Source organism: Thermobia domestica, chromosome 18 (genome assembly GCF_964235325.1).
Source record: "Thermobia domestica chromosome 18, izTheDome1.hap1.1, whole genome shotgun sequence".
In the NCBI taxonomy this organism is placed as follows: domain Eukaryota; kingdom Metazoa; phylum Arthropoda; class Insecta; order Zygentoma; family Lepismatidae; genus Thermobia; species Thermobia domestica.
The window spans coordinates 17,052,839-17,073,848 of NC_137471.1; the positions used below are offsets into that span (position 1 = coordinate 17,052,839).

Here is a 21,010-nt window from a genome sequence, read left to right on the forward strand (position 1 = left end):
CGGGCCAAATTTGAGTTCTATTTTCCGTAGATGATCGGCTTGGTGAGTGTATCAGTGACTGTTGATGACGAGCCCATACGGGCCCAGTAGGTTCGGTGTCACTAGTCAGTGATACATTCAACATAGCATGTAATCTCAAGGAAAGGGAACATCATACAAAAACACAAACAATTAAATCAATTCAATTCATTATTATTTAATTCATTTACACTTTTTTTTTTTTTAAAGTTAAAGCAAGATTCCACAAATGCTTATTGACGATCAAAAAGAGGCAAGGGTTCGATCAAATGTTGCAAATTTGAACGCTGCAGAAACGAGGGACGCGACTTTTTGGAAACTGTTGTGACAATGGATGAATCACAGATTTCATTATTCAACTCAGAAAAAAAAAAAAAAAGCAGCCCGTGGAGTTGAAACACACCGGTCAAAAATTTCGACAGGTGGCATACAATGTGAAAATACTGTACGCTTCCTTCTGGGATTCCCAGGGATCGATTTTGTCCCATCCTGTTCCAAAAGCTCATACAATTACAGGCGAGTATTTTCGAACACTTTTCGATACAGAATTTTTGCAAAAATTGATTGAGAAACGATCACAAATTGCAAATGGCAATTTCATCCTTCATATGGACAATGTAACCACACCCACCCTACTCTCCAGATTTAGCACCGAGTGACGTCTGGTTCTCAAACCTCAAGGATTCTCTTCGTATACGCCATTTTACCAGTAGAACATCCGTGGAAAACAGTATTTTGCAGTATCTAAAACACACATAAAGATGCCTATGTCACATGCTACAGAAAATGGACGGAGCGAAGACAACTGTGTATCAATAAAGAGGAAAGATTTTGTTGAGAAATAGATACACAGTAGTTCTCTGTATATTCTTGTTTTTAGAAATTAGAACGAAATTGTATGTACTTTCTGTGTGCACCTCATATATACCGGGTATATCAAAAGTTCGGGTTCATAGACCTACTCCCTTACGAGTGAAGATATGAAAAGAAGGTTGTTGGAAATTGGAGTCTTCAATCTACAATCGTAAAATATTTCCAATCGCTGCTGTCGTTTGGGCTCCATAGTGTTAAGGTGTCCTAGGTTAGAAATTCAAAATGCAACGCTCCTCGTTCAGCAACCTGTTCGAAAGGGATATAAGGTTATGTAAAAAAGAAAGAGAAAAAAGTACTTTGTTACGTCGGGGAACCTACAACAACACTCGAATCCATTTTCCAACGATACTGTATTATTGATGTGGCAAGATTTGGAGGAAACTGCCTGCTAAACTGGCACGTTGCTTTTCTTAATTTTTATTTCACATAGGGCGCCTTATCAGTGTGAAACCCGCATGACTGGTGAGATTGGAGATATTCTACCATTTTAGATCGAAAACCACCTACTTCCAAAAAACTTTCCTTCCATTTTTCATATCTTTACCCGTAAGGGAGTTGGCCTATGTACCGACATTTTTGATACATATATACATCTAGAGAGCGAGCGTACGAGCGAGAGAGAGAATCACTTATCTTGAATCGCCCTTGTAAGTTTTACACTAATAGATAACAAAATGCTGACATTTCGTACCATGCGTTTTCTATCTATTAGTTTAAAAATTACATCAAGAATGTATCAAAATTAATGTTCCACTCTGTACATTATATATCTATCTACCTATCAATATAATTCCATATCAAATCACCCTAACGTAATTTGTTAAACTCAGATTATTATTAACAGGTTAGAACTGGGTATTGAGCGTGTACCTCAGATGAAGTAGATGTGTCCATGGGTTCTTCCTCAGGTGCGGACTCAACAACGGATCCACCTCTCGCTACTTCCACTTCCTTCAGAAGAACTCTCACCTGTAAACATAAGAAATCAAGATCACTCAATCAAACAAACAAAAATAGACAGACAATCGAAAGAAAAAAGTAAACAAACAAACAAACAAATAAATAAATAATAAATAATAAATAAATAAATAAATAAATAAATAAAATAAATAAAATACAATAAAATAAAATAAAATAAAATAAAATAAATGCAATGCACTAACCTGCCTTCCAAGGTCGTCGTTTTCTTCTTTCAACCGATTATTTTCTCTGCTCAGGTGACCGGCATTTCTCTCGGCTTCTGCTGCTTTTCGACGGCATTCCTCACATTCAATCATCAACTCATCCAGCTTCTTGCCCAGACTCATATTCTGTTTTACTGCCTTCTCATAGTCCTCACGCTGTTTCCTCAAAGACGGCGCTCGGTCCTCAATCTCCTACAAACAACAATATTCACTTCAATAATTAGGTGCAAGGACCTAATCGCCAAATAAAGCATATTCCTTGTGCAACAACTTTTTATTAAATATAAACTGAGCATAGTATTCCATCGACGCTCAAATAAATGAATCATCGACGCATCCTCAAGCCTTAAAGTATAAGAAAGACTATATTCCCGCCTTTTTAGTTTACTAGTAACAAATAGCACTGTACACCAGTAATACTGATAATAAGCTACACAGACTGTAAAAACTAGCGAGGAAACAAAATTCAAATGCTCATATAAGCTCATCATTTGTGCAACACGCTCGGAGATACTAAAACACAAGTTTATTCGATATATAGTATATTTTCAATTCAATATTCTTGCATGAACAAAAACCACTCGTCACGAGTAAATCCCACAACACTACTGAAATAAATATATTTGAAATTACACTAGAGGAATGTCAAAGTCGATTCAACCATGAATATTTGTAAATTGACCTTCATTAGTGTGACGATAGAATATTACTATGAGTTTTCAATTACTAAAATACATCCCTTCATTACAATAATAACGTTTCTTCTCGAATTTTTAAATTTAGTGGCATGCAGGGTTGGCAAAAACCATGGTTTTTATTAAAAAAACCAAAAAAAACGGGTTTTTTGGTTTAAACCAGGTTTTTTTGGTTTAAACCAGGTTTTTATGGTTTAAATGATTTGCTCTATATATTCATATCATATATGGACAGAAATAAGTTTGTTTCGCCTTGATGTTATTATGCAACAACCGGGTTATGCTGGAAGGGGTCACATAAGCTTAAAGCGGAATAAAGACCGCTTCTCGAGTTACATCTGAGAGAAATTGTCCTCCATTTGAACTCAGAACCAGGACTAATTGGCCACAAATGCGATACGTCTGCCGACTCACTCACGAAGGAATCCTGATAATAAATACGATGTACTGATCTTTACCTGCTTCTTAATATAACCTGTCAAGAGTCATTTCAGAAGAACAAAAAGATAAACAGTTGCACAAGTGAAACCATTACACAGAATTACATATGAACAATTTCAAAGTACTACGGAGTACAGAAGAACTAATTTAGTTCAAGTTAGTTAACAACGACTTTTATTGGTCCAAATTAAAGAAATACACCGACTTAATCTGCATATCAATAAGAAAAGTGAATAAAGATACGAATTATTTGAGTCCACTTTGGCTCAAACTCATTTATACATAAATAGATACCAAAGATACTTATTTCACTAAATGCCTCTCGTGGGGTCTGTATGACCCCCCCCCACACACACACACACACAAAAAGTACGGCATTTTCGATGTATTTTATCAATAGTAAACATTGAAACGAAACAATATTTAGAATTTTTCTTCGATTGCAATTACATAATAATAACAACTACAAAAAAATCACAAAATAAACATTTATAAACTTGTAAAAAAAAGTTGCTTTTGTAGTGTAATCTTTTTGAGTAATGAATGGGGAATTTAGGTCTGAATATAATACGAATAATATACGGGAGTGAAACGTGATAACCCACAAATGTGTGTTCATCAAGATTTTACAAACACTTACACTTTTACGAACATTTTTTGTTTTTTGGTTTAAACCAGTTGTTTTTTTTTTAAAAAACCAGCTGGTTCAAACCATGGTTTAAACCACCGCCAACCCTGGTGGCATGCTATTTATTTTATAGTTTTCCGTCGAGTAATTTAGCATGTTGAAGGAATGGAAACCAATCTGTCTGGGACGAAAGGAACAGTCAACTACAAACGTTCACGAAACTCGCAAGTTGGCATTATGATTACTCTGAATGTCCTAGCCTAGCACCTAGACTATATGAGAAGTGTACCTACAGCTTAACGTGAGATCGAAATCAGGAACCGAACCCGGTCTAGTCAAAATACGAAGCATGAACGAGAATTTTCTTATGACGAAGAAAAAATGAGTTCTGAGTTTGTTATATTCTTTTTTTTCTTTCCGTCATTGTTCTTATGCAACACCTGAGTTATGAAGAAACAGTTAGCCTATTATTAACGAATGCTCAGAACCTTCAATCTCGACCGTTTCATCAAAGTACAAAAAAGCGTATTAGGGTTATGCCTGAGGAGAAAGTTAGGAAACTAACTTAAAAGTTTTCTATGAAGAATTACAATGTATGAATCAAATATTATATGAGGAAAAACTGAACTACTCCAAAAGTATAGAGAAAAATAATTAAATGAAAGAGAAACCTGAAGGAAACTTGGTGTCTGTGTGTGTATGTGTTATTTATTCTATTTATACAAATTTCTGGATATTACTGGCATCTATGAACTTAAGCCAGTCAGGTATGAAGGATGACGTCAATCGGCGAGTACTATCTGGACAAGGGACGCCGCAGCCTGGGACATATATGTTAGGTACCATCCCAGCATTTATCTGGTATGAAACTGCAAAAACCTTACTCAGGGCGGCTGGCCTGAAAAACTTATTATTGGTTTTCGACTGAGTGGCCCCACCGGGAACAGAACCCGGGACCACTCGCACCAAATGCGAGACCGTTAGGGACTACACTACGCGGGGCCAATTGGTGTGTGGATGGACAGGGGGCAAGAGAGAACAGAGGAAAGCAATACAGGAGACGACTCAAGATAAACTGATTTGCAAGTATTATCAGGTTATATTATCAGGTTACTGTATATTAAAAATGGCCTTATCCAGCAGCATTAATTGTGCCTCTCCGCACTGCCTTGGTGCATGTGACCCTTGGTTCAATTCCCGGTGGGAACACAAAAATGTAATTTCACAATAATTGACTTTCATTAATCATCTGTTTACATATATGAACCAATTGCACTGTAAGGGATAACCTGGAAAGAAAATGAGGGGAAAGAAACTCTGATGAACCGCAGATAGTTTCCGAATCAAGTCCAAGAGATCAATGACCTGCAAGGTGCTTACTAGCCTCGTACGAGTCCTACCATATTCGTGATGATGTTTAGTAACAAAATAATAAAACGTAACAAAAATATGTCTTAAAAAATCAATTTGAAGATCTATTATCTTCCTCCTGGAAACAAATGGTCTGAACGGAGTAGCATACCATAAACTTACAAAATATAAGGACATAGTGAACAGTGTCTATCCACCAAATTCATACGAATATAATTGCAACGGAAATCTGGGCATACCTTCCTACCTCAATCTTCACGGAATTTGTGTAGTAGTATAATGTCATACTAAACTATGAGTATATAATAGAGAGTGTGGAACACATTGCAATACTGATCATATCTAAATATTTCTCCCAATTGTATTGGTTTCTTCCCCGATATTTCAAAGGCACTTTCGGGGCATTCTTTGTCAAGGTCACAAAGATTAAATCTTTTTATATTTAGTGTATTCATGTTGTTCTTGTATTTTTAGTAGTAAAACAAAAAACAGTATGTAGTTTTATCTACGTGTCCCAGTAAGTGTATTAACTTAAGACACATAATTAACAATTTATTTCTGTAGACTTTTAAAACTAGTAGACTAGTTATTATTGAAAAATCAGAAAATAACAACAGAATTTGAAGGAACATTATTGACTTTAGTAGATAATTAATATGAATACATATTATACCTGCATTATTGTATTCAAATACAAGCTGATGCGTTCGTTTTCCTGTTTCTCCAAGAGAAGCTCCTCTTGAATCTGAACGTATTGGCTGTACATCTGTGTTAATGTCATTCCCGATTTCAACAGTTTGCTTGCAGCCGCAGCAGAAGGAGACAGATTCTCTAAAGCTCCTTGAGAAATATCTATTATTCAAAAGAAAGAAAATACGTTAACAATCGAACAGTCAAAATTGTTCAGAAATATTCAGATCGGAGAAAATAATACACTAATAGCACAAATTTGTTTTCCCTGATTCGTGTTAAGGAAATACTAGTTTGTTGTTCTGTAATAAGTAATCAATTAATGACTGTTATATATCAAGTATTCTAAGTATTCTAGAAAGTAATGAGCCTTCTTTGCACGAGATGGCGTTAGTGTGTCAAATCGCAGTGCATGAGTCGCAGCGAGTAGACCCAGTGGTGCTATTCTATTTTTTAACAACCGGTTCTCTCTCTCTCTCTCTCTCTCTCTCTCTACATATATATATATATATATATATATATATATATATATATGTAGATATAATTTTCTTGTGACATGTAGCAACCTACACAGCATACACATGGTGTAACGAAATTATGTTGCACTTCAAATATCTTGGAGACAAATTATCCAAGATAGATGGTGGTCAAAAAGTACCTTCATCCAGCAATGGATTGACAATTGTTAATAATGGTATGTATGAGTTTCAAAATAACCCTCACTGCTTCTCTCATATGATCCCAGTTCTCATTCTTGATATTTGAACATTTGAGATTAAGGAATAAACGGCTATACCTACTTCTCAGAGATAGTACTTAGCCCTGTAGCTGTAAGAATTTCTAAGAACAAAGACACTTAAAATAAAATTTACAGTTTTCCCCGCCTCCATTAATCTTCTCGTATGTACAGAGCAAAGTAATGTTCTTCAAATAAACCAACTGTTTTTGGCTGTAAAAAATTTGTATTCTACAAGCTCTCCCTTCCAGCTGAAATTTGCAATGCACTCACTTGCCATGCTAATAGAAGACAAAGGATAAAGAAATCTTATCTGCATGGTTTATTTTCGATTGCCGAAAATGGGTTCTGCTACGTGAAGTTGCCACCGCTCACCTTGTCTTTTATATAAATTGTTTATAAATCCTGAACAAACGAAAATTTTATGAGAACAATCGTGAACAAAAGATCTGCATGGCTTAATTTTCAGATTCTGAAAATGGATTCTGCCAGGTTTAAACATATACTTTGTTTGGCTTCTTTCTTTCACGCTTGGCTTGATGATGTATGTATGTATGTGTGTATATAGGTTTATCTCGGTATAACAAACGATTCTGCGAACTCGAAATATTTTAACAACTGGTTCGCCCGAATCGGTACGAACCGGCTGAATAGCACCACTGAGTAGACCTAACGCCATTTGACATCTAACAGTTCAAGCTAGTAGATGTGCAAAAAGTGGTGGAATGATGATAATCAGACGTAAAGTCGCGAAGATCAGTGAACTTTCATCACAATTGCACTACATTTTACAATTTTACTTCGAAATAGGCACAAATGCTTTGCAGAACTGTGAAGAAATTTGTGCTGTTTATGAGCAGGGCATGTTATCAAATGCAACAGCTAAAAAAATGGTTCAATAGCTTTCGTTATGGAAATTTCAACATCAAAGATGCTCCTCGTGGTGGACGACAAATCACAGCAAAAATTAGATAATAATCTAGCAAAAGTCAAGCAAGATCGGCAGTCACGGCATTGCCGATACCTCCTTGTATAGATAATGGAATACAGATTCCAACCAGCCAACTCTTGTGGCCCCAATTGCAAACGCGTAGAAGAAATTTTTGTAAAAAAAAAACTTTTTTTTTTTTTTTTTTTTTTTTTGGAAATTTGAGAGAGGCTGACAACACTGTTACTTGTCGTACGCAGGAAAAAATATTTTAACGTGTACGCCAGGCACTGGATATAATCATGTAAAAAAAGTGAAGGGCGAAAGTTCAATACTAAGTGAGAAAAAATTTCAAAAGTGTTTCCTGCGAGAATCCCCCTATACATACTTCTCGAAATATTTTGGTCTACCCTGACGCCCCTAATTGGCACAGAGATACAAGCCATACCCAGCTGGAAAGTTTATGGGACACAGATTCCAACGAGGTAACTTTTGCGGCCCCCGTGCCCAACCCGTAAAAAAAAGAAAAAAATTGTAAGTTCGTAACACTTATTTGTCATGTGCAAGAATGTCCATACACAGGTTATCATTAGTTGTTTACTTATCTTTACTGATACCACTTTTTATGCTTGTAGCTCCTTAGGGGGGAGGTTCCCCTCCCCAAATGCTGAGAGGGAGAGGGAACTAAAAACATCCAACTTTTCCCCCCTTCCCTTTCGCTGCTGGACCCCCGATGTGGACAAAATGCATATCGTTGGGAAGTTTTATCCTTGCTGAAGAGATACACCTAAATCATCTCTCTAGGTTAGTCACGAGGGGAGCAATGGAGGTTTAAACTGCTGGCTTAGCCTCTGAGCCGTTCGTCCTGTAAAGGTTAAATAACTAAGTTTTACACTAAATAAAAACCCCATTAATAGGAAACTACAGCCCATGAATAAAAAAGAATCCAAAATCATACTCATCAAATAGTCCTTCACTCTTGAGACACTGGAAACAAATACCCAGAAAAAAAAGTAACGCACCTCTTTTAGTAACTTCTAGAAGATGATTCACATTCTCTAGTTCCTTCTTTAGTTGAGTTATGGAATTATCTTTCTCTTCAACCATCTTTTCATAATTTGTTTCGGAGTCTTTCAATTTCTTCTCGAGCATCTGACACTTCTGTGAAACTTCCCGGTGCAAGTTCTGTAATCTCTCCACGGCCTCCGACAATTCCTGCGCTTTTTCATTCGCGTCATCGCTAGCATCTAAAAATTAAGAAAAATACAAGAAGTATAAATAATTCCTGAGAGCTTCATTCATAACGACTATGACTAAAAATCAATGTCTTTTGGAAATTAATTACATCTTCAAATTAAGTAACCGTTATTTGTGGGTTGGAAATTTAATAGTGGCAGCTGTTCACAATTGTTCAATGAAGTTGTCATCGTTCCAACAAACCGTGGAAATCCTAGTATTTTGGCAGTAGCGTTTGTTCTGTTAATGGTTCTGACGAAGTGATCAATTGCATGCAGAATCCCGAGAATAGTCTGAAAGTGAAATCCTGTGGTTTACGATTTAATCCCAAAAGTGAAGGAACCGTAGTAGTAGGGACCCCGTTATGCGCGAATGACTCATCCTCACTCTCTTTTATGACCGGGGTGAAAGGTCAATGACCTGGCCCGGGGTCAATGACCTAGGGGTACCTAGGACCACCCCCTCTAAATTTTGGCAGGGGTACCTTGGCCCACCCCCTAAATTTTGGCAGGGGTACATAGGACCACCCCCCTTAAATTTTGGAAATTGCCAAATCTAAAAATTTGGTATGGTAGCCTACGACCATAGTATGTACCTCTATCAGTATTGGGTGTCTATGTCGTTCCCTTTCATGGGTAAAAAATTGCCAAAAATTCAAATTTCGGGGGTTTTTGACCTAATTTATCCCCTTGGATGAGGTGTTATTACCCTATATAGTTATATGGGCGTATACAGGGGTCCATTCCCTTTCATAAGACATGGGTATATTAATGCACCCCTTGAAAAATTTGGGAGGGGTACCTTGGCCCACCACTTAAATTTTGGAAATTGACCAATTTAAACATTGGGTATTATAGTATAGGACCCTAATATGTACTATGATAAATTTGGGTGGTCCACCTCATTTCCTTCTAGGGGTACAAAATTGCCAAAAATATAAACGTAAGCAATACGTTATACCACGTGTTTGGTTTTTTGGCTCAATTTATCCCCTTTGATGAGTTGTTATTACCTTATATGGTTATATGGTCATGTATAGGGTCCATTCCCTTTCATAAGATATGGGTATATTTGTGCACCCCTTTAAAAATTTGGGAGGGGCACCTTGACCCACCCCTTAAATTTTGGAAATTGACCAATTTAAACATTTGGTATTATAGTACTGCACCCTAACATGTATTATGATAAATTTGGGTGGTCCACCTTGTTCCCTTCTAGGGGTACAAATTTGCCAAAATATAAACGTAAGCAATACGTTGTACCACGTGTTTGGTATTTTGGCCCAATTTATTTCCTTGGATGAAGTCCTATTACCTTATATGGTTATGTATAGGGGTCTATTCCCTATCATAAGACATAGGTACATTTGTGCACCCCGGGAGGGGTACCTTGGCCCACCCCTTAAATTTTGGAAATTGATCATTTTATATATTTGGTATTATAGTACTGGACCCTAACATGTATTATGATAAATTTGGGTGGTCCACCTCGTTTCCTTCTAGGGGTACAAAATTGCCAAAATATAAACGTAAGCAATACGTTATACCATGTGTTTGGTTTTTGGTCGATTTTATCCCCTTTGATGAGGTGTTATTATCCTATTTAGTTATATGGTCATGTATAGGGGTCTATTCCCTATCATAAGACATAGGTACATTTGTGCACTCCTTTAAAAATTTGGGAAGGGTACTTTGGCCCACCCCTTAAATTTTGGAAATTGCCCAATTTAAACATTTGGTATTATAGTACTGGACCCTAATATGTATTATGATAAATTTGGGTGGTCCACCTCGTTCCCTTTTAGGGTACAAAATTGCCAAAAATATAAACGTAAGCAATACGTAGTACCACGTGTTTGGTTTTTTTGTCGATTTAATTTCCTTTGATGAGGTGTTATTATCCTATACAGTTATATGGTCATATATAGGAGTCCATTACCTTTCATAAGATATGGGTATGTTTGTACACTCCTTTAAAAATTTGGGAGGGGTACTTTGGCCCACCCCTTAAATTTTGGAAATTGCCCAATTTAAACATTTGGTATTATAGTACTGGACCCTAACATGTATTATGATAAATTTGGGTGGTCCACCTCGTTCCCTTTTAGGGGTACAAAATTGCCAAAAATATAAACGTAAGCATTACGTTGTACCACGTGTTTGGTTTTTGACCTAATTTATTCCTTTGGATGAGGTCCTATTACCTTATATGGTAATGTATAGGTGTTCATTCCCTATCATAAGACATAGGTACATTGATGCACCCCGGGAGGGGATTCGGTATCATAGTACATGACTCAACATGTATCATGATAAATTTGGGTGGTCCACATCGTTCTCTTTTAGGGGTACAAAATTGCTAAAATATAAACATAAGCAATATGTTGTACCATGTGTTTGGTTTTTGGCCCAATTTCTTCCCTTTGATGAGGTTTTATTACCTTATATGGTTATATGGTCATGTATATAGGTTCATTTCCTATCATAAGATATGGGTACATTGATGCATCCTTTAAAAATTTGGGAGGGGTATCTTGGCTCATCCACTCGGTTTTAGAAATTGTTTAATATAAGAATTTGGTATCATAGTACAAGTCTCCAATATGCACCACTATAAATTTGGATGGTCCACATCGTTCCCTTTTCATAGGTAAAGAACTACCAAAAATCAAATTTCGGAGGTTATTGACCCCTATTTAGCATGTTATATGGTTTATTACCTTTATATGTTTATGTTCCCTTTTAAATTTGGGAATTATCAAATAACAAAATTCGGTAAACGTTTTCTAAGACCCATTGTAGATGTTGATGTTCCTCTTATGGCCAAATATTCAAAATTTAAATGTTATTGACCGGCTTTATTATTGAATAAGTACAGGATTTATTACTTTTTTCATAAGACACAGGTGTATTTGTGTACCAATCTTAAATTTTGGAAGGGGTACATTTCTTATTGTCGTATCAATAATTGGTAATTGGATAGTATCTCATTCATTGGTTAAATCATTATGATCACGTGATAGGTTATTGACCTATGATGGGATTAGGAGTCCAGGACATTGGTACATTGAAACTTTGTAGGATAATTTGATAATGCGTCATTGGTTTTGATTATTCCCGCCAAATATAAACGTAAGCAAGACGTTGTACCACGTGATTGTCCTTGATGAGGTAGTGTACAGGGATTCATTTCTTTTGTTGTGGTACTTCTTAAGTTTGAGTACACACACACTTCTAGAAAACAGTTGGTTCTACTCAGGTAAACAATTGACGGACATTATTGACCTTATTGAGCATATTAACTCTAAGACTTACGTATATCAAGAGAAGTATTCTTTAGATTTGGGAATGGTGATAAACAGAATTTTAACATAAGGTGCGAAATTTGAAACAATACATTGAACTTTAGTCATAGCTCATAGTCTAAGATCATTGGTGGTGATTGATTTGAAATCTGATAGCTAACCTTATTGAATCTTATGACTCATAGACGAAAGGCAATACATGCTACAACAGTTTAAAATTTAATCATAAGGTGATGTAATCTGACACTAGCAAAGTTATTGTTAATGCAATTTGATTGGATGATCACTATCTTTCCTGCAATCTGATTGGTTGATCACTATCTTTCGTGTAATCTGATTGGTTGATGATTTTCAAATCTTTGCTGTATTCAGTTTTAAGTTTTGTTTAACATTTAAAAATCTTGGTTTCGTTCAACATTTTGCACTCACTGATAAATATGATCAAAACCGTTTATTTGTTAATCGAATAGTTAAAAACAGGATAAAGTTTGACGGTTAACCGTGAAATGTAAAATTTTTACTTTGAAATTTTTTTGTTTGAAACTTTTTGTTTGAAAATTCTTGCTTTCAAATTTTTGTTTGAATTTTTTTGTTTCAAAATTTTGTTTGACATTTTTTTGACAACTTTTGTTTCAAAATTTTTTTGTTTAAAAATTTTTCGTTTGAAATTTTTTGTTTGAAAATTTTTGTTCGAAAATTTTGTTTAAAATTTTTTGTTTGAAATTTTTCGTTTCCAAATTTTTTGTTTGAAATTTTTTGTTTCAAAATTTTGTTTGAAATTTTTTTTCGCTTCAAAATTTTGTTTGAATTTTTTTCGTTTGAAATGTTTTGTTTGAATTTTTTTTCGTTTCAAAATTTTGTTTCAAAGATTTTTGTTTTGAAATCTTTTGTTTCAAAGTTTGGTTTGACATTTTTAAAAGTTTGTGCACTCATTAGTAAAGAACTGGAACTGTTTAGAACAAAAACCTTTGACAACATTGTGGTGCAATAGTACACGTCAGAACCTGGGGTTGTACTTGAAATGAAAAAACACAATTCATTGAAATGGATCATTTTATTACACTCCACATACATCCATACCAGATAGTGGTTCTGGATATTGTCGATACAATGTATTTTGAACTTCTTGCACTAGTTTGTCTTTAGCATATAATTTTAATTCCAATTGAAGTCTTTTAAGGTCTAATGCAATATCAATTGGTGGAAACTCAATGTCCATTTGATCACAAATAAACTGTTTATCAATACAGTTATGCACCCACGAACGATGTTGACAACCATCACAATATCTAGATACATGTTGTACAATATGCATAACACATTTTTCAAAATAGTACTTTTTCAGGAATATACTTGTTTTGTTACACACTTCCACTGCATGTTTCGCACACTGAAATACGCTGATGAATTTGTTCCATTCAGTTTGTGTTAGATACACCATGTTGCGAGGGATATGGAATGTACTCTTTTTACGTAACAGCACCATCTTCTCTTCGAGGACTGTACGCAGCACCACTTCATGATTTGAGCCTAATGATTTGACTATGGTCACATTTAGCTCATCATGAAAATAATCGTTCATTTGGTCGATTCGTGAACATAATATTTGCCATTCTTCACAGGTCAGTTGTACACCAAATTGTTCTGCTTTGCCCAATCGAATCACAGGTTCAAATGTTCTAGCACTGATACCAATCATCACATGTTTTGTTTGAAATATATTTATTGGATAATAGCTTGCGAAGATGAATTCTTTATCGTTAGAAGTACACATCTTTCCTCCTGAAAAGCACTTGCTCAAATGATTTCGTGGGATGACACTGTATTTGCTGGTTTATAGTTATTGCTGACGTCATTGGTAAGGAATGTGCTGACGTTTGAATTCATGATTTCATCACAGTTGCTGACGTCATGCCGACCAACCAAATTCATACAACTACGGCTGACGTCATTGGAAAGAAATGTGCTGACGTTTGAATTCATGATTTTGCTGACGAATCTGGCTGTGTACTAAATTCAAGTTGATGACTTCGACCCAAGAATCCTTTGTAACATAAAGATACAGATCCAGTATTTAAGAAACGCAGCAGTTCTTCTTGTTTTGATGCTTCCATGGGTAAATATCTTGCTGGTAAAATTATATTCTTATCATTTTCAAGCTTCACTACGATTCTTAATCCAAACTTTGTAGGGATCATTTGGCTAGCTAAGATTCTATAAGGTACATTCTGTTGTAAATCAGTAATCTTGGTAAATGATTTCATCACATCACGCGTGTTTAGAAACTGCAGACAAGTAGCCATGATGACGTTATCATGAATACTAACTCGAACGATACTTATATATGATGCAAAACTGATGACGTTGCATTATCATGTTCTGACGTGCACCACAATGTTGCCAGAGGTTTTAGTTCTAAACAGTTCCAGTTCTTTACTAATGAGTGCACAAACTTTTAAAATGTCAAACAAAAATTTCAAAAAAAATTTCAAACAAAAATTTTCAAAAAAAAAATTTGAAACAAAATTTTCCAAACAAAACTGTTCAAACAAAATTTTTTTAAACAGAAAAAAATTTTAGAAACGAAAAATTTCAAACGAAAAATTTTAAACAAAAAAATTGAAAAAAATTTACAAACAAAAAAATTTCAAACAAAAATTTTTTCAAACAAAAATTTCAAACGAAAAGTTTCAAACAAAAAATTTCAAACAAAAAATTTTACGTTTCACGGTTAACCGTCAAACTTTATCCGGTTTTTAACTATTCGATTAACAAATAAACGGTTTTGATCATATTTATCAGTGAGTGCAAAATGTTGAACGAAACCAAGATTTTTAAATGTTAAACAAAACTTAAAACTGAATACAGCAAAGATTTGAAAATCATCAACCAATCAGATTGCACGAAAGATAGTGATCAACCAATCAGATTGCAGGAAAGATAGTGATCATCCAATCAAATTGCATTAACAATAACTTTGCCAGTGTTGTAGCATGTATTGCCTTTCGTCTATGAGTCATAAGATTCAATAAGGTTAGCTATCAGATTTCAAATCAATCACCACCAATGATCTTAGACTATGAGCTGTGACTAAAGTTCAATGTATTGTTTCAAATTTTACACCTTATGTTAAAATTCTGTTTATCACCATTCCCAAATTTAAAGAATACTTCTCTTGATATACCTAAGTCTTAGAGTTAATATGCTCAATAAGGTCAATAATGTCCGTCAATTGTTTACCTGAGTAGAACCAACTGTTTTCTAGAAGTGTGTGTGTACTCAAACTTAAGAAGTACCACAACAAAGGAAATGAATCCCTGTACACTACCTCATCAAGGACAATCACGTGGTACAACGTCTTGCTTACGTTTATATTTGGCGGGAATAATCAAAACCAATGACGCATTATCAAATTATCCTACAAAGTTTCAATGTACCAATGTCCTGGACTCCTAATCCCATCATAGGTCAATAACCGATCACGTGATCATAATGATTTAACCAATGAATGAGATACTATCCAATTACCAATTATTGATACGACAATAAGAAATGTACCCCTTCCAAAATTTAAGATTGGTACACAAATACACCTGTGTCTTATGAAAAAGTAATAAATCCTGTACTTATTCAATAATAAAGCCGGTCAATAACATTAAAATTTTGAATATTTGGCCATAAGAGGAACATCAACATCTACAATGGGGCTTAGAAAACGTTTACCGAATTTTGTTATTTGATAATTCCCAAATTTAAAAGGGAACATAAACATATAAAGGTAATAAACCATATAACATGATAAATAGAGGTCAATAACCTCCGAAATTTGATTTTTGGTAGTTCTTTACCTATGAAAAGGGAACGATGTGGACCATCCAAATTTATAGTGGTACATATTGGAGACTTGTACTATGATACCAAATTCTTATATTAAACAATTTCTAAAACCGAGTGGATGAGCCAAGATACCCCTCCCAAATTTTTAAAGGATGCATCAATGTACCCATATCTTATGATAGGAAATGAACCTATATACATGACCATATAACCATATAAGGTAATAAAACCTCATCAAAGGGAAGAAATTGGGCCAAAAACCAAACACATGGTACAACATATTGCTTATGTTTATATTTTAGCAATTTTGTACCCCTAAAAGAGAACGATGTGGACCACCCAAATTTATCATAATACATGTTGAGTCATGTACTATGATACCGAATCCCCTCCCGGGGTGCATCAATGTACCTATGTCTTATGATAGGGAATGAACACCTATACATTACCATATAAGGTAATAGGACCTCATCCAAAGGAATAAATTAGGTCAAAAACCAAACACGTGGTACAACGTAATGCTTACGTTTATATTTTTGGCAATTTTGTACCCCTAAAAGGGAACGAGGTGGACCACCCAAATTTATCATAATACATGTTAGGGTCCAGTACTATAATACCAAATGTTTAAATTGGGCAATTTCCAAAATTTAAGGGGTGGGCCAAAGTACCCCTCCCAAATTTTTAAAGGAGTGTACAAACATACCCATATCTTATGAAAGGTAATGGACTCCTATATATGACCATATAACTGTATAGGATAATAACACCTCATCAAAGGAAATTAAATCGACAAAAAAACCAAACACGTGGTACTACGTATTGCTTACGTTTATATTTTTGGCAATTTTGTACCCTAAAAGGGAACGAGTTGGACCACCCAAATTTATCATAATACATATTAGGGTCCAGTACTATAATACCAAATGTTTAAATTGGGCAATTTCCAAAATTTAAGGGGTGGGCCAAAGTACCCTTCCCAAATTTTTAAAGGAGTGCACAAATGTACCTATGTCTTATGATAGGGAATAGACCCCTATACATGACCATATAACTAAATAGGATAATAACACCTCATCAAAGGGGATAAAATCGACCAAAAACCAAACACATGGTATAACGTATTGCTTACGTTTATATTTTGGCAATTTTGTACCCCTAGAAGGAAACGAGGTGGACCACCCAAATTTATCATAATACATGTTAGGGTCCAGTACTATAATACCAAATATATAAAATGATCAATTTCCAAAATTTAAGGGGTGGGCCAAGGTACCCCTCCCGGGGTGCACAAATGTACCTATGTCTTATGATAGGGAATAGACCCCTATACATAACCATATAAGGTAATAGGACTTCATCCAAGGAAATAAATTGGGCCAAAATACCAAACACGTGGTACAACGTATTGCTTACGTTTATATTTTGGCAAATTTGTACCCCTAGAAGGGAACAAGGTGGACCACCCAAATTTATCATAATACATGTTAGGGTGCAGTACTATAATACCAAATGTTTAAATTGGTCAATTTCCAAAATTTAAGGGGTGGGTCAAGGTGCCCCTCCCAAATTTTTAAAGGGGTGCACAAATATACCCATATCTTATGAAAGGTAATGGACCCCTATACATGACCATATAACCATATAAGGTAATAACACCTCATCAAAGGGGATAAATTGAGCCAAAAACCAAACACGTGGTATAACGTATTGCTTACGTTTATATTTTTGGCAATTTTGTACCCCTAAAAGGGAACGAGGTGGACCACCCTAATTTATTATAATACATATTAGGGTCCTATACTATAATACTCAATGTTGAAATTGGTCAATTTCCAAAATTTAAGGGGTGGGCCAAGGTACCCCTCCCAAATTTTTAAAGGGGTGCACAAATATACCCATATCTTATGAAAGGGAATGGACCCTATACATGACCATATAACCATATAAGGTAATAACAACTCATCAAAGGGGATAAATTGAGCCAAAAAACCAAACACGTGGTATAACGTATTGCTTACGTTTATATTTTTGGCAATTTTGTACCCCTAGAAGGAAATGAGGTGGACCACCCAAATTTATCATAGTACATATTAGGGTCCTATACTATAATACCCAATGTTTAAATTGGTCAATTTCCAAAATTTAAGTGGTGGGCCAAGGTACCCCTCCCAAATTTTTCAAGGGGTGCATTAATATACCCATGTCTTATGAAAGGGAATGGACCCCTGTATACGCCCATATAACTATATAGGGTAATAACACCTCATCCAAGGGGATAAATTAGGTCAAAAACCCCCGAAATTTGAATTTTTGGCAATTTTTTACCCATGAAAGGGAACGACATAGACACCCAATACTGATAGAGGTACATACTATGGTCGTAGGCTACCATACCAAATTTTTAGATTTGGCAATTTCCAAAATTTAAGGGGGGTGGTCCTATGTACCCCTGCCAAAATTTAGGGGGTGGGCCAAGGTACCCCTGCCAAAATTTAGAGGGGGTGGTCCTAGGTACCCCTAGGTCATTGACCCCGGGCCAGGTCATTGACCTTTCACCCCGGTCATAAAAGAGAGTGAGGATGAGTCATTCGCGCATAACGGGGTCCCTACTACTACCGTTCCGTGGCATTCACTTCCGGACAACTCCCCAGATTCTGTATGTAACAGATCGCTCTGTCACAACCATCAATAGAATAGGCACAACTTACAGGAACACTGGTACTCCCACATCCATAATAACGGGTTGCTGGAATGCTGGTGACTTCATTGAAGGAGAAACGCGTGTATAACACTATACAATTCTCGCTATCATTGTTAGTTTTCTATACCTGATATAGTTACCATATTTCCACGATTTACTTTGCTGTTCAAAAAGATTCTGGCACAAAATGGTGATAAAACTAACTTTCAAACTGCACTCATTCACGGCAAAACAGCGTACCAAATTGTAAGAATTACACCATGGACTCAAAGCAAAAATCAATAGTTTCAGTAACACTGCCAACAAATATATATATCGGAATGACAAGATTTCAGGGCAGGAACCCGAAATGAAATTGAAAGAAGTACAATAAATAAATACTTTCGATGCAAATTTCAGAAATTAGAATTACAAGCCGCTCTACTTTGTAAAGCTGAAAAACAGGAAAAGACTTCATATAAATAGCACAACATATTACACGGTTTGTCATTAAAGTACACGGATTGATAATGGAAAACTCTATTTATTGAAGATATGAGCAATACATAGGCGCACGAATTTTTCACACTAAGAATTTGAAAATTTCGCGTTTCGTTTTTTTATATTTCGCGTTTTGTCGCATTTTCCAAATAAAGTTTCGCATTTTGTAGTTCTTGTGGAAAAGAATTCTCTGACATTTTTACAATTGTTAATTTTATTCATAGATCACTATAAAAATAAACCATTAATTAGCTAAAAACAAAATACACTGAATATTTCACTTGACAATATCAATTTCATTTATAGAAAATTATACTTTTTTCAAATCAAACTGAGGAAAGATCAGTAACTAAACTTACTATGAGTAGGAAAGTTTTGCTGTCTTCTGAAAACACATAGGCACAAGTTGCATTTAAGCATTAACATAAGCATGTTACATGTTTCCACATTTTCCTCCTTCATTGTTGTACGATTGTCACTTATCATCAGTCCATACTTCGAAAAAATCTCTCTCAATTGGCATTGCTTGTTGAAAGCCACACATATGTAAGTGCATTTACAACAAACTTTAAACAATCATCACTTCGGAACTCCCCATCCAGCTGCGATGGTGATAGCTAACGGGCAACATGTCCCCTATAGTCGTGTCTTAATCACCCAACATGCACAGTTTATGCCACGTTCTACCGTTCCATCAGCGGGAAAACTAGCGTTTTTAAAATAATGAAAATGTATTTTTAAAATTTTGTTATATCGCGTAGTTAGAAATTTCGCGAAAAATTGTCAAATTCGCGTTTTGTCGCGCAACGAAAACCAATGAAAATACACAGAATATCATAAAACGTCAAGAAACTGAAAATTACTTAATTCTTACGCATTTCGTTTTATCGCGCATTGCGAAAAACTCGTGCTTCTAGCAATACATCTTCGAATTAAGTCCCTTTTCCACCCACACAACGCTCCTAGCAGTTTTCTGTGTTCACGAACTCCTGTTGTTGGATGTTACGTAAGTTCCACGTCACGGTCTCTTGAACAGCTTCAACAGTTGCGAATTACCGTAATATCCTTTCATGTCTCCTTGCAGTCGGAGGAACAAAAAGAAGCAGGGAGGCAGGTCAGGACTATAGGATGCCTGTCGCAGCATTGGCATTTTGTTCGACATTTATGTCGGAGATCTCAGGACGAAATCGAACTACGTGTTTTGGAAGTCTTGCCAGCACTTGGACTTGCACAGTACACGATTCATACTTTCATCCGTTTCACGACTTCCCGTTTCTCGTTCTCAACGGTCTCCAAAGGCCTTATACGAAGTATAATTATGTGTTGTTTGTAGGCAGTCATTCCCGAAGATTATCTGCATCACCTCGAAAGTCTCAGGTTCGGGTTTTCCGACTGGCAGCAAAATTTGATGGAATACCGCTGCTCGATCGAACGTTGCATCTTTATCCTCGTAACATGTCACTTGCTTCTGCTCTCGAAGCCAACTGTGGTTAGCTGCGAGGCGTTGCTTAAGAGACATCAATAAATTCCCCCATTCCACGTTTTCCACCCACTACGCCTGCGCAACGCGCTAGAACAAACTTTGTATCAATGCCGAAGAAACAAACATAGGTACCTTTGTATAAATCTGCAAGTCGAGTCTGAGCTTGCAGTTCTTGGCGATACATCTCGTCCAACCGTGCTTCATTGCTTCTGGATTCCTTAAGACGCTGGAGGAGATCTTCAATCTGAGCACTCTGGTTTCTAGTAGTTTCCTGAAGTTGCATTACAGTGTCCTCGGCACATTCCAACTGAAAAATTAAAATACAGGAATTACCATTATATTTCATTGTTTACGTTCTTGTGCAAAACGAAATAACACATTTACCTAATCTGATGAACTGCT

At 35.7% G+C, this 21,010-nt stretch overlaps 1 protein-coding gene across 6 annotated transcripts in view; it reads right to left on the minus strand.

The window, feature by feature from the left end:
- The window catches only part of Mgtor (nuclear basket protein megator), a 139,129-nt gene that overhangs the window by 99,126 nt on the left and 18,993 nt on the right, over positions 1-21,010 (minus strand). For all 6 annotated transcript variants that reach the window (XR_014129185.1, XR_014129184.1, XM_081746301.1 and 3 more), the window contains exons 5-9: positions 20,741-20,915; positions 8,587-8,811; positions 5,884-6,062; positions 2,055-2,267; positions 1,762-1,860 (exon numbers count right to left, since the gene is read on the minus strand). Coding sequence is in view for 4 of the 6 variants with exons in the window: in XM_081746301.1 (XP_081602427.1) it covers positions 1,762-1,860; positions 2,055-2,267; positions 5,884-6,062; positions 8,587-8,811; positions 20,741-20,915 (891 nt within the window). In the remaining 2 variants the exon portion in view is untranslated. The remainder of the gene's footprint in view (positions 1-1,761; positions 1,861-2,054; positions 2,268-5,883; positions 6,063-8,586; positions 8,812-20,740; positions 20,916-21,010) is intronic.